At 57.0% G+C, this 14,467-nt stretch overlaps 1 protein-coding gene across 1 annotated transcript in view; it reads left to right on the forward strand.

Moving 5' to 3' along the window:
• The window catches only part of LOC140903645 (G protein-coupled receptor kinase 5-like), a 62,203-nt gene that overhangs the window by 31,718 nt on the left and 16,018 nt on the right, over nt 1-14,467 (forward strand). Inside the window, exons 2-3 of the mRNA XM_073325249.1 lie at nt 5,693-5,788; nt 10,215-10,327. Coding sequence (XP_073181350.1) covers nt 5,693-5,788; nt 10,215-10,327 — 209 coding nt within the window. The remainder of the gene's footprint in view (nt 1-5,692; nt 5,789-10,214; nt 10,328-14,467) is intronic.

Here is a 14,467-nt window from a genome sequence, read left to right on the forward strand (position 1 = left end):
TGGCCATGCAACCACTTGACAGCTAATCAGCTGCTCTTCGCCGCGGCAACCATCATGTACACAGCAACATTGGAGCAGTGGCATTTGCAGGCCCTTGGAATTCCACCCTGGGTCTCGTCAGGCCCCAGAAGGGAGGGTATCCATGGTGCCGCCCATGTCCGTGACAGACAGGGCTGGGGTCCCAGCGCTGGCCGACGGGGTCCCTGGCCCTGGGAAGCTCTCACCAGCTGGCTGAGACCTTGGCTCTAAGGAGCAGGCTGAAAGCAGCAAGTTAGCCTAGCAAAGCACGGTCTTCTCCTTAGCCAGATGTCCGCAGGGAGGCAGAGAGGGGCAGAGGGAGGAGGAGCCCCCTGGCCCCAAGGAGGTTTCTAAGAACCCTGCAGGGGTAAAGCAGATGGTGACTTCTCTCTTTCTTGGGTCTGTGGCCTGGACAGCTGAACCCTCCTCCGTCTGAGTTTTAGCAGCAGCCTAATAACTGGTGGTGCTGGCAAAGGCTAGCACAGGGCCATTGCTAACTGTGTCCTGTGCCCTAACCCCCCAAGGCTTTGCACAGCATGGCAGCAATTCAAAGAGCCGATGGCTGGGTGTAGGATCCAGCTCCTTGGACTGCAGAGGGGCAGCTGCCTGTACCAGCTGGGGGCAGAGCATGTGACTGCTCCTGCAAAAAGCCACCCTGTTCCCTGTCGTGCTCTCTCCTTGTTCAGGACTTACTAGGCCTTCCCCCGGGGAGGCTGGTACCAACAGCAAGTCCCCGTGGGAAGCTCCTCTTTGCCGAAAGGAGGCGGCTGGCCAAGTACTGAGTGACGCTGTCCTTTTAAGCAGGACTGAGGGGAGATGCAGCCATCCTGCTGCTGCAAGTGAAATCTGTGCCCCGGGTGGCTGGCCGACAGCATGAACTGAGGGGTGAAGTCTCTTCCCTGGCACTAGGCTCCCAGCTGCACTTGCAGAGCCCGTCTCCCCGGGCCAGAATGCTCTGCCTGGAATCCACCGGGCAGCTGGCCTGGCTGCATGTCTGCTGCAGCAGGGAGGAGACCCACCCAGCATCATGCCGCTCCTTGGAGCACGCTGATGTGGCGCTCTCAGAAGGGCTCCTCAGGGAAGCCCTCGATCAAGCCAGCAAGGATGTTACTGATCTGAAAGCGGCTTCGTCTGCTCATGGGAGAGTTCCAGCCCAGCTATTCACAGTTGTCCTTGGAACGCAGCTGCCTGGGAATCTGTCTCCAGCTGACACCTCCACCCCCAGCGCTAAACACTCAGCAGAAGCCACCTGCAGGCTCCTCGCCCCTTCCAAATTAGAGACCATCGTCCTGGCAGCCAGCACCCAACCGCCGATCCCAGAAGCAGAGTGTGAGTGGGCGTCTCCAGACAGCAAGTGGGGCCTTGTCCCTCCTCTCCATCCCCAACCCTCGGTGCCCAGGATGGGACCAGGACTCCTGCAAGCCGTTCGTATCCTGCATGCTGCTCGCCACCTGTTGCAGAGTGTGGTGTGCTGCCCTGGCGTGGGGTCAGCTCCAAGGGAGCAGCTGGGATCACTTTTCCGGAGGCTGTAGAAAGAGGCTTTAGAAGTAATGGGCCGGATGACTGCCCAGGAAAGGCTGGGGGCTTTTATTGTTAGTTCTGGTTTGGTTGGTTAAGCAAAGCTACTTTGTTCCTGTCCCTGTTTGGTGCCACAGCAAAGTCCTGCTCCAGTGTCCCCCTCTGGCACTCTGAGCTATCCCTGTTGCCCTGGTTTGCTGCCTGGCTGTCCCTTGGCTTACCTCAGCTAATAACCAAGCTGCTGTGCATGTCCGCGAGGTGAATAATGTCCCGATACTCTGCATTAAAAGCTGAGTGAGATAATGCTGCCCCGAGCAGCTGCCCTGCACTTCCCATCACAGATGGCTTTGCTCCTTTGGATTACCCTCTTTGGTGGAAAACAGATGAGTTCCCTCAATATCCCAGGGCTCAAGGATGAACTCTTCAGCACACTGCAAATGCTAACAGGGAAGCTGAGGTGTCCACTGTTTTCCCCAGCTCCTGAAACCACATAAAAGCAGAGAGATGCGGACTTTTTTTCCAGACAGTGTGTCTACCATGCACTGCCCCGTTGGCTGGGAACGGAGGGAGGCGAATTAGCGTAGCGGCAGAAGCTGGTGTAATTCCTGCATGGTATTTATTGCCAGGCCTGGGACTGCGCCGCTGCCCAGTTCCAGCTCTCTGACGTTTGGCCTATTCATGCATGAGGAAGTGAATTAATTACGGCAGGAAATTCTGCTGGACCAACTCCCGAGAGGACTTGGTGAAACATAGGCCCTCTGGGGCCTTTGGCCAGGAGTCTGCAGACAAGACCCCGGGATTCTGTCAAGCAGCATTGTAGTGGGGTCCTGGCTTCCTGTTGGCTCAGCTTGACGTAACTGGACCTTTAGATGGCAGCTGGTCAACGGTGGAGATTGTTATTGGCTGACAACCAGCCCTGAGCAGCCGGAATGAATGCTGATGTCAGATCCCCACTGGGATTACTTCATAAGTGCAGGGCATGTGTGCGTGCCTATGGAAAGAAAGAGTCCATAGAAACCCTTCAGTGATCCTAAAGGCTCCCCAAAGCTCATTCCCTTTCCCCACTTCAAGGAATTTGCCTTGTTTCTGCACTCAGTTGTAACCACGAACTGGCTTGTGAGCAGAGTGGGGGCGGGAGATCTTTTGCAAAATTTCTGGAAAACTTACAGGGGTCTCCTGGGGCGGGCAGGGCAGGGGTTGGCTGAGAGCTCCCAGCTGTGCGGGGCCCAGGTGTGAAGTGAGCATGGCGGGATGGGTTCTTGGTCTAGTCCTTCTGTTGATGTCACAGCTGGCATTGACCCTCCCCTGGTTTGCAGACTCAGTGGCAAGGCCAAGGACTAACTGGGCCATGGTGTTTGAGCCCCCTTGGGGCTGTCGAGGGCAGGACGAGGCCTGCTGGTGGGGCAGGGCCATGCCGTACCTGTACAAAGGCCAACCCCCTCCCAAAGGCCACATGCTCTACGCATCAGATGTGCCAGCCCCGTGCAGCACCCTGCAGGGCAGAGTGGGAGAGCAAGGCCTGGTGCCTTTCTGGGTAGTGGTATGCAATGCCGATCGGGTTGCCAGTCCCTGATGCTCTCAGGCTCCTAGGGCAAGTTCCAAGGTAGTTGCTCTGTGTCTGCAGCCAGGAGTTGGGCCCAGGAGTTGCCGGGCGATAGCATTGGAGTCTCGGAGGTGCGGCTCTGCGGGTGGCTGCTCTGTCTGGGGCAGGTGTCTCAGGCCAGGGTCCGGCAAGGAGCACTGCAGGGAGGGAACTCCAACAGCTGCTCGTCGCTCGCTCTCCCTGGGGGTCGGGGCAAGGCTGGGCTGGGCTGCTCTCCTGAGAGGGAATAGCCAGCAGGCCCATCCTATTGCCGTAGCTTTGGGAACCGTAAAGGCACCCGTGACAGGATGGGACTGGGCCACTGCCCATGGCACGCCGTCCAGTAACTCCATAACGAGCAAATCCCAAATGCTGCTGTTGGAAAACTTCTCCCTGCCAAGGAGGGCCCCATGGTGAATGTGGGTGCCCTCCGCCCAGGCGTGGTGGGTACTGCGTCGGGCTGGGAACATCTCTTAGGGCTGTCTCTCCCCTCTTGGGGCGTTTGCAGTGGGGTGATCCCGCAGCGTTCCCTGCGGTCCCCCCACATTTCCCCCCCCTTCTGTTGTTTTAAATGCCAGGAATTCCCCAACAAGCCACTGCCTTGACACTGTAGGAAGGGATCTCACAGCACTTTACCCTTCCTGCCTGGATCTTCTGTGTCTCCCTCCCTGGCAAGCTGAGAGCTCAGCTCTGGATCTTGAGGACTTACTATTTATTTGCACCAGGGAGACCCTGTGCTAGGGGCTGTACATTCGTAGAGTAAAAAGACCACGCCTCCCCACTGAATACACTCCCAGGGTCCTGGTACTCTTCTCCAGAGCCCCTGCTTGACCTGCAGAACTGGGACAGAGCGGGGATGCCAGTGGGGCGAGGAACACATGGCTTGTGGCGGACAGGCAGCTGCCAGGGAGGCTGAGCATGTTGTCTGTCCCCTGGGGAAGCATGCCAGGCCATGAGCTCATTCCTCCAGAGTCAGGCCTGCATCCTCTGCACGCAGATGAGGGCAGATAGCAGCCAGCAAGTCCCGGCCGGGCAGGGAATGGTGTGTGGAACAATAAACCAGCCCAAGAGATAAGGAAACCAGATGGTTATTAGCAAGCTAGCACGGAGGACGGGGCATTGTTCTTGGAGGAAGCGCAAACCCTCTCTGGCTTCTAGGCTCAGCTCCTATGAAGAAAACCCATGTTGTGTCAGAGCTGGAAGCGGGGCTGCTCGTCTGCTGCCCGGACCTGCAGTCAGGGTACGGTCTGCACTGTGATCTGAGTGCTGCTGGATGGGGAAGAGCCAAACGTGTGTATTCCTGCGCTGCCGCTGGCTGCCGGGGGAAGCCAGTCGCTGGCTGGTGCGTTCAGACGCAGCAGAGCTGAGGGGGCAGCGCAGGCCATCACGGGAGGCCAGGCTGTGCGGAGCTCGGCAGGCTGGAGGACTTGGTTCCTCTGCATCTGCAGCCAGAAGCAGCACCATGCGGCTGCTGCGTGCTTGGAAACCGGGGCTCTTTCCTGCCGAATCCTGCAAGGTGCCTAGCCCCTGGGAGAGGTGCTGCGCTCCGCATGATGCTCAGCAGCTCCTGGGTGTACTCAGGACCATGCAGAATTGGACCTGGCAGGATTGGTGTCTTTGGGTCAGGCAGGCGGACCAGGCAGAGGGCTGGGAGCCAGGAGTGCAACCGCTCATGTGTTAACACACACAAGTGTGGCCCTTTCCCTTCCAGCCACAGCAGGGCTGTGACTTCTTGGGCTGAATCCTCATCTGCCCCACCTGCAGCACGGGATGACAGTAGCTGCCTGCCTGTGTGGGGCAGGGAATAACCCGTTAACAGTTTGCGAAGCACCCTGTGGCCAGGCCAGGCACAGGAATGGGCGCCTCCTGTGGACGGGCATGAGGCCTGGGAGCTGCTCTTTGTGGGGCCTGTCAGGCTCTCCCCTGTGCTTGGGAGCAGGAAGCTCCTCTCCACGTCAAGGGCCTGCTCCAAGCCCCATAGAAGTCAAGGGGAGTCTTTCCCTTTGGCTTTGGATCAGCCCCGTTCTGCAACGTGAAAAGGAGGCCGTGTGCTCCCTGATTGTGCATCACCCCCGCCTTGCCCTGGGTGCCCGGTGTGAGCTGGGGCCTTTTGGAGTAAAGCTGATCCCATCCTCCCAAATTCTGATGCTCCAGCAATGGCGGGGGGCAAGGGGGGCAGGGGAGGTGGGGAGGGAAACCTGCAGATCTAACTGGGGGGGTGGGGGGGGAAGTCCTGTAGAAACTGCTGAGAAGGAGCATCACCTGCGCACTCTCTCCTTCTCCCACAGTGTCTGAAGCTGGGTTCAGGGCCAAGGTGAGGCTCAGAACTGGGCCAAGCCCCTTCCCCTCTCTGCACCTCAGTTTCCCCTGGGGAGGAGTCTTCTCCCCCATATCTCCAGGGGGGTTGTGAGGCCTGGGTTAAGGATGTGTTGAGGCCCGTGGCTGGTGCGTGAAGCATCGCTGTCCTGATGCCATGAGTGCTGTTCCTCCCTTCGGTGTCCAGGCTCTAATGACAATGGTCAGTGTCTCCGGATTAATTTCTCCTTCCCCTGCCCCCTTCTCTGTCCCTTGCAGGAGGTGGAGGGAAGCGGAAAGGGAGGAGTAAGAAATGGAAAGAGATCCTCAGATTCCCACACATCAGCCAGTGTGACGACCTCCGGAAAGGCCTGGGTAAGCGACGAGCCCCAGCCCGGCTGCTCCCCGGAGCTGGCCAGCGAGATGAGCCTCGTGCAGGGGCATGCGGGGATTGTGTTGCAAGAACTGGCAAAACCTGCTTGCCGCAGAGCCTGGGTGCCTGCTGTGAACGAGCAGGTACAAGCCAGTAGGGAAGGAGGGGAGTGTGCGGGGAGAGCAGGCTAGCACACCGAGCTGCACTGTGCCCCGCGGCCTCCTGGTCAGCAGAGAGGCCAAGAGCACCAGTGTGGCGCTGTAATGGGTACAGAGAGAGCAATGGGAAATGCCAGGGGCCCATGGGGAGCTCCATGCTACGGCTCTTGCGCTTGACAACAAAGACTGTGATCATTTCCTGCCAATGCAGAGGAGAGATGCTTATCGGGAGCCCGAGGAGGGTGGGGCAGGGAGTCAGGAAAAGGGTCAAGGCTGGGGCTGGTAACTGCTGCTGGAGAGAGGGTGTGCTCCCTGCATGCAGCTGGGGACACCTGCGCTGCCTGTAAGAAGCCAGGCACTACCCCCATACGCACGCCCGCGTCCCGTGTAAGCGGGGAATGGGGGGTGTGTGGCAGAAGTGCAGGTGGGAGGAAAGCAGCACCTCCTGCGGGGCAGGCCCAGACACAGCTGCAGCGCTCCCTGACTCTGCGTCACCCCCACCTTGCCCTGTGCGGGTCCCAGACCCAGCTCTCCACTCTAGCATCCTGGTGCACAAATGTCCCTGATCAGTGTCAGTGACTAACCTGGCCTTTCCCTGGCAGGGGTTGGGGTGATACATGTGGGTTTAGGGGGAGCTGCACTTGGGCACAGGGAATGAACTCCCTGGGTACAGCCAGCCTCAGCGGGGTGCAACTTCTCTGGAGCTTCCTTCCTGCATCCGCAACGGGGATTGGGCCTTTCCCTCGGGTCTCCTGCTGGCCTCAGGGTCCCACGTGACTCTAGGTGTCAGGGAGCCATTAGCTGCACAGTGCTCATCCAGCCACCTGCAGTAGCAGGCGGGCAGGTGGGTGTCAGTGTAACGGCGTACAGTTCTGGGTACTAGGGCACCATATCTGCCCAGAGAGACACGTCTCCTGCACCAAAAAGCTGGCGCTTCCGGGGCACCTGAGAGACCTGAGCAGGGCAGCACAGGAGGGGCAGGGGTGTGGCTCTTGCTGTGGAGGGGGAATGGTTGGTGCGAGAGGGGGCATGTGGGGAGGGAGCCGTTCTGGGAAGGGGGCCGTGCTCCAGGACCAGGGCAACAGAAGCTTCACGGCCATGAAAACTGTGTCCCAGACCATGAAAACTGGTCTTTTGTGTGCTTTTATACAGATTTCACGGGGAGACCAGTGTTTCTCAAATTGGGGGTCCTGACCCAAAAGGGAGTTGCGGGGGGGGGGGTCACCAGGTTATTTTAGGGGGGGTTGCGGTATTGCCACCTTGACTTCTGCACTGCCCTCAGAGCCGGGCTGCCGGAGAGCGGTGGCTGTTGGCCGGGCACCCAGCTCTGAAGGCAGCACCCCACTGCCAGCAGCAGGGCAGAAGTAAGGGTAGCAGTACCGCGACGCCCCCCCTTCCCCCCCCACAATAGCCTTGTGACCTTTTTGGATCAGGACCCCTACCATTACAACACCAAGAAATATCAGATTTAAATAACTGATATAATGAAATTAACGATTTTTAAATTCCTATGACTGTGAAATTGACCAAAATGGACCATGAATTTGGTAGGGCCCTAAGCGGGAGGGAGCAGGGCAGTGAGGGCAGGACAGCCCTGTGTGCCAACGTCTCCCCCCTGCATGGCCCACTGCTATCGCACGGCCCTGCGTTCCTGGCATCGGCCCCCCCTTCACGCTCCCCTGCTATCACACGGCCCTGTGTGTCTGGCATCGTCCACCCTCCCCTCTCCCCCCACACACGCCCCTGCCATCGCATGCCCCCACCCCCGCTCTCCTGCCATCTCACAGCCATGTGTGTCCAGCATTGCTCCCCCCCCCCCCACATGCTCTCCTGCCATTGCACAACCCTGTGTGTCTGGCACCATCCCCTCCCATGCTCTCCTGCCATCGCACAGCCCTGTGTGTCCGGCATTGCTCCCCCCGCCCCCCCCACATGCCCCCTGCCATTGCACAGCCCTTGGTGGAAGGGCTGTGTCTCTTTGTCTCTGGGAGGTGCCTGTCCCAGCTGCCGGCTCTGAGTCAGCTCCACTCTGGAGCCATTTGCTCCAGGGAACATGCAGCCTTAGTGAATCTTCCCTTCCTGGCCCGCCCCTCAAGTGCAAGCCTAGCCTTGTGAGTAGTGCCCTGGGAACTGGGTGCTGGAATGCCTGAAGTCTGTCTCCAGCGGTGGAAGAGGAGCTGGGTCTAATGGTTAGAACAGGGAGGTGAGGCGTTTCTCTCACTCCATTAGTAACCTCTGGGTCCCCAGTGAAACCTCATGGTCAGCAGTATCCAAGGCAGCCGATGGGATGTAATAGTCGGGGCAGACCTGGTCCTCATCCCTGGCTGGGACGATCCGCGCATGGCACCATTTCTGCTCCTAGCCTTTGTCTGAATCATGACTGGGCAGGGCTCAGGAAGCCTGGCCCCAACTCCCCTGGGACCTTCCCCCAAAGCAGAAAGAGTGACTTGAGAAAGTAGATGGTGAGTGTCCGCATCGAGGGCACTTTCCCTTCATAGAATCATAGAATATCAGGGTTGGAAGGGACCTCAGGAGGTCATCCAGTCCAAACCCCTGCTCAAAGCAGGACCAATCCCCAATTTTTGCCCCAGATCCCAAATGGCCCCCTCAAGGATTGTGAGTTCAATCCTGGGTTTAGCAGGCCAATGCTCAAACCACTGAGCTATCCCTCCCCTCCTCAGGGCTCAGGCCAGACCCTCTATTAATGTGGATTTGATGGGGGGGTGACATCAGCAGTCCCCATTTGGAGCAGACCTGGTACTTCCCCGCTCGGAGAGTCCCTGGCTCCCCCAGAAGCTGGACTGAGCCGAAGAGGAGAAAACTAGCCACGGCCCCCTCCAGCCTCTTGAAGGCACTTTACATCTCACAGAGCTGTTGAAACCCCGGGCAGATCTGCTACTGCCTCTTTGAGGGTGAGCATAGGAGCCATTGTCCCCTGAGCATCTAGTGGAGTTTGGTGGAACTAAGGTTCTTGGGAAGCCCGCATTGGGGCAGGCGCGCTCAGAATCCAAGATAAGTGTGTCCTTCTCCCATGCTCCCTCGGAAATGTCAGTGACTCTTCCCCTAATGCATGCTCGGCTGCTCCTTCCCCTGGGACTCAGGCTGCAACACCAAGGAGTGGGTGTGTTTATATGGCCTGGGAATGTGGTTAGGCAGAGGCCGGGGGGCAGTTTCCAGCTCAGAGAAAGGAGAGGAGCAGCGGGAAAGACATTTGCAATGTTTTAGTCTTGCTAGAACACAAAACTTACAGCTGCTGGGGGCTTTGGCCTGGAATTCATTGTGTGCAGCTGGGCCCAGCACGGAGCTGGGCCCCTGTCACGCTACACAGGGGAGATGCATGAGAACCCTCTGCCTGGGGAGTCTCATGCATTCTCTGGAGAGAGAGTTGCAGCAAGGCCTGACCTAGCGTCCAGACGCACTCGAGCCTCTGGGAGGTCAGAGGCCACAATCGTGGGCCACAGAGGTGTTTGGGCAAAGGGGGCTGTGGAGGGGGCTGCCTGAGGGGGGCACACACTGTCTCGAGGAGCTGGTCCCCTAGAAATCCTGGCCATGCTGTGCAGTGTCAGCTCCAGTGACTTCAGCGAAGGCGACAGGTGCAGTTTGTGCAAGCTGGCGTTTGACTCTTGCCTGCCTGTTCCTTGAACCAAGGCAGTGACATGCAGGTGCTCTGAGCCCTGCTGGCTGGGGGAGCAGCTTCCTGCCTTGGGGGCTGCTTTCAGAGCCTTCACAGCGGGAGGCTGCGCAGTGGCCAACAGATGACGACGTTCATGAGGCAAGTCCGGTGACTTGGTGCGTGGATCCTCGGGCCAGGGAAGAGCCCCATGGATGTCCCTATGGCTCTGCCTCAGCGCAAGGGCTCACCTGCAGAGTTACCTGCTGGATCTGGGCTGAAATCACTGCTGGTCTGCGTGACTCATCAGCCGCAGCAATGCTCCCTGTCTCCCGCTCCACCGCCCAGTCCCCACCAGCTCAAAAGGCAATCCAGGTGTGCGCAGGAGAGTGGCCAGTGGCTCTCATCCCACAGCCTGGTTGCACTGTTGCCTGATGCAGCAGTGCTCTAAAGAAGCGCTTCTCTCCAGAGCTGCGTGCCTCCTTCGTCAGTGAGCCGCAGAACCCAGTCATGTGGGAACAGAGCTGTGGAGGGTTACAGGCTGGGAGGGCTCACCTGTCTGCGAGATGATCTCTGGGGCACAGCGTCTGCGGAATGGGCCGGTACGGACCATCGTGCGCCGTGCTTCTGTCCCATCTCCTCCTTGATTTTCTTTTCCAGAAAGGGACTACAGCAGCCTGTGTGACAAGCAGCCCATCGGCAGGCTGCTCTTCCGCCAGTTCTGTGAGAGGCGGCCGGAGCTGCAGCGCTGCATCCACTTCCTGGACGCTGTGGTAAGAGCCCCGCTAGTCGCCAGCAGCCCGGGGACTTTGGTGCTCCTGGGGTCGGTGCAGTTTGAAGCTAGGGCACCCTGCTGGTGTTCTTGACCTAGGTTAGGTTTTGGGAGGATCGCGGCAGGAGGGATGTCTGTCTTGTATGGATTGCAGGGGGGATGACACTGTAATATATGGAGTGTAGGGAGTCCTGGGTTTGCTCTGTCGGGGGACGAGACAGGATGCAGCGAATGGAAAGCAATGGGATTCCGAAGGGAAGGGGAAAGTGGATGTAGGGGTGTGCTAGATGGGGGGTGTGGTGCGGGCCCCGGAGCTGTGGGAATTCCCATGTAGCATTGGCTCTGCCAATAACGGATCTGTCTGGGAGCTGGAAGTCTCTCAGGAACATGTGCAGTGAAACCAAAAACCCACCCTGCAGTGTGCACATAGCTCCTGATTGGAACAGTCCTCTGGAAACGTCCCACACTGCTTCCCGGGGACTGGCAATTGCTCTTAAAGCCTCCGAGGGATGTAAGATCGAACAAGGATCTTTTGCACCATCCTACAGCAGAGCTGTGAGGGCCCAGTGGGGCAGGGCTTTGGGACGACGCATGTGCTTCAGTTAGACCCGGATGGTTGAACTGGGGCCATAGAGAATATCTCTGCCGTTGAATTCTGTAGGAGGGTTCAAAGCTTCTCTCTGGCTGTTCAAATGGCTTTGTAAATACCAGCCTACAGAGGTGTGATTTCCTAGGGCATTCACTAGGATGTTTCCATGAGGGAGAAGAGGTCACTCGCCTTCCGTCTACGTTCTTTCCCCGTTGTTGACTTGTTAGGTGGTCGTGATAGACAGGCGGCTTCTTAGATGCCGGAGAAAATGAAATTGCTAAAGTGCGCCCCTAGCTCCAGTGGTGTGCGGGCAGTACATTTCACAGCCCTTTCTAAGGCAGCCGTGCAAAAATCCACCCTGATAACATGTAGCTTCAGTCAGGCCTTCTAGTGAAATCATATCTTCGTGTTCTCAAGGGCTTTTTGTTTTTCCCCTCAAAGGTTTCCTGGTTCTGGAAGCATGGTCTGTCCAGTAGGGCTTGGTTTCACTCTGGGTCACACTAGAGGATTTGGGCTTTTTTCACTAGCTAACTTGAAGTTCTGATCTGAAATCCGTGTGCATCTGCTGTTACTCTCCTGATGCCAGGAGGCAATTTTAGATGCTGTTTAATAGAAAACGTAAGCCTCCTAGAATGATCTGTGTTTCCCATTACCAAATTGTTTATGTAACTGAGGGAGCTTTTGCCCTTCAGACTGAGAGGAGCTTGCTGAGTCCCATTTGGTTTGGGTCAGGGGAAAATCTCGCTCTGTGTTGAAGGAAGCAGCCAGTCCTGCCAGCAATTCAAGCTGGTGTACGAAAACTTAAGCATTTTTCTTTTTTTGCATAGTCTTGATGCATCTGAGCGGCAGAAAGGCCGATCCAGTCATATGGGTGTTTAATGGGAAACACATGCCTGAAAAACAACCCTGGGTTTGTGTGAGGTTCTTTGAGCTTATGGAAGATTTAATAATTTAAAAAAAAATAATAAAAAAAGTTTCTTGCCCATCTAAGTCAATTAAATAGAACTCTTCCAACCAAAGTTGGTCTGGTGGTTGCTGTAAGTGCAGGTATGTAACAAAGCCACAGGCTTTCTGTACCTTCTGGGACTCTTCCATGTTTCCAGATACAAACCCTTTTGTCTCCAGCTAGTAAAATTCTGCAGGATGTCCCAGCTCCTCCTTCCACCACTGTCCTTCCCTTTAATCCCCTCCTGCCTCTCTTGTGGGCTGAAAGAGCAACGCTGCGCTTCCTCCTGACCAACCTCATGCTACCTTCCACACCTAGCGTCTGCCCTAGCCCCTCATTTGTTGCGATTCAAGGTGTTGATTTCAATTTTGCAACGTGAAGCATGTGGCTTCTGATGTTGCAATAAAATTTCGCATCCAAATGTCACCCGGAAAAATGGGGAGAACGTTTTTACTGAAGCCTTGGTGAAATTTGTCCCTGTTCTTGACCCAGCTGTGATGTCAGTCTCTAAAGCTCCAGACTGTTTGAGTCTGGGCTGCTTTAGAAGCAGTCTCTTCTATTTCATACCGCGAGCAGTCCCTGCATTCCCACACCAGCGGCTGACAACGGTTAAGCATCACTGTGCACCAGGGTGATCGCCACGTTATCAGACCGTTCTCTTGCATACCTGGAGAGGAAAAATGTCCCTGAGCTATCATGCTGGAGAACTAGGTCTCTAGGCTAAGGCACAAGCCTCTGCCCTGGTTCTAATGCATGCTGTAACCACTTAGCTATGGACAGGGTAGGGCCCTCTGCTTGGGGAGTCCGTCTCCCACACAGCTGATAGAATGGGGGTCTTGTAGGGCACTGTAGGCAGGTCATATATTGCTTTACGCTGTTATCTGAGCTGGCAGAGCGGGGAACGCTTGGCTCAGTTAGCATGTAGAGTCCCTTTGAGGCTCATGTGAGTCACTCTGAGTCTGGGCGCACTGTAGAAACTGAAATGGAGAAGTTTCACAGACTCTGGCCTGCCCCGTCCATTCTCTGTGGATTGGGAGAGACAGTCCCTGGGGTAACTCCAGGCTGGTTCAGGATTCCAATCCTGGCTCTGGAATCTCCTCCTGAACTTGGGAGCTCTGCCTTGGAATGGCTGCATCCAGATACCCCTGGTCTCTGGCTCTCTGACCCTGATCTGGTGGGCACTGGTGGGTGGGCTACAGTTCTCTGGCGTCAGGTGGGTTCTGAGTCCTGTGTGCTCTCTCCCAGCTGGTGTTTGGTGCAATCATGAGGTCAGATTCGGTTTGGCACAGCCCAGGGGGAAGGCAGCTTTGAGCACAGCATCATAGAGATGCCCCCTATGCTTCTGCACTTGGGAAAATTCTCTTCTGGCCTCTTCCTGGGCCTGGTGTGCTGCCAGAACAGTGTCTAAGGCCGGGTGGGGGCAGAGCGTCTCCATTGGCCTGAGCGTCTGTGCATCCGCTGGTCTCATTTCGCTTGGAAATGTCCCTGCCTGGCCCTGGCAGCGATTTGCAAAGGGTGTGTGGCTTCCTGGCTGGGATTACGGGCACCCCGGCCCTTTGCAGTGTGCATGTCATTGTTCAGGCCGCGCTCAAGGCCCTCCGGGCATGTTGGAAATTACAGAGAAGCTAATGACCGCGGCAACTGCTAACAGCTCGGTAAAGCCTCCCCAATGCCCTTCTTATCTGTGAGAAGCCTGCGAACAGGGGCTAACCCCTCCGCACAGCTGTGGGTTTTCTCTTCCTGGCAGGGCTCCAGGTCTGTGCTGCTATTGCATACCTCCCAAGCCAGGCAGCCTGGCATCATACCGGGGCAGTGTGGCTCTGCATGCATGGAGTTCTGTCGTGAGTCCCGGGAGGGTACTCACCCCGCCATCTCCATGCTGACTGTCCCAGTAAAGAAACCAGTTTCCAGTCTCGAGTATCGAGTAGTGTTTGTGATGCGGTGGGGCCCCGTTGTGCTGGGGAGCGGCGAACACAGGCAGTTCCTGCCCTACAGCGCCTACGATCTAACCAGGTGACAAGGGACCACGGGGGGAGCCCGAGGTGACACGGAGGTGGGTGCTATCGGTGTCACGGGCAGCAGACCCAGCACAGCAGTTGCCTAGCCATTGTCGAGTGTGGTGTAGGCCTCATGGTGGAAGGGAGCTGTAAGGAGGGATTGGGCCAGCAGTGATTACTCCAGAGAAGCCAGGTGAACAAGGCAGCGCGTTAAAGACACTGGTTAGGCTGTCCCCCACTCACACCTACCTGCCTTTTGGTTTCTCTTTCCAGTGGTTCAAGAACAAATTTTTATTTTTATTTTTTTTGAGTCCTTGCTGGTGGGTTTCAAGTGACCCCCATGACAGTCGGGGGTGGTGTAAAGTCCCGCCTGGCTTACAAGGTCTCCGTCAAGTTGGAAGAGAGTAACTCTGCCAGTGCGTTGCACCCACTGGGTGGAAGAGACAGGTGGGCGGAAAAATTGCAACCCCAAGTCCCAGCCCAGCACGGAGGTGGTGGGGATGTGGAGCAGCGCCGAGGGGTTTTAATGCCCAGTGTGTGTAGTTTGCTTGCTCTACTGGTGGACTTACAATTGTGGGGGCTCTGTCAAAACATGCATGGTGCACTGGG

The sequence above is a fragment of the Lepidochelys kempii genome, chromosome 26 (genome assembly GCF_965140265.1).
Source record: "Lepidochelys kempii isolate rLepKem1 chromosome 26, rLepKem1.hap2, whole genome shotgun sequence".
Taxonomy (NCBI): Eukaryota; Metazoa; Chordata; order Testudines; family Cheloniidae; genus Lepidochelys; species Lepidochelys kempii.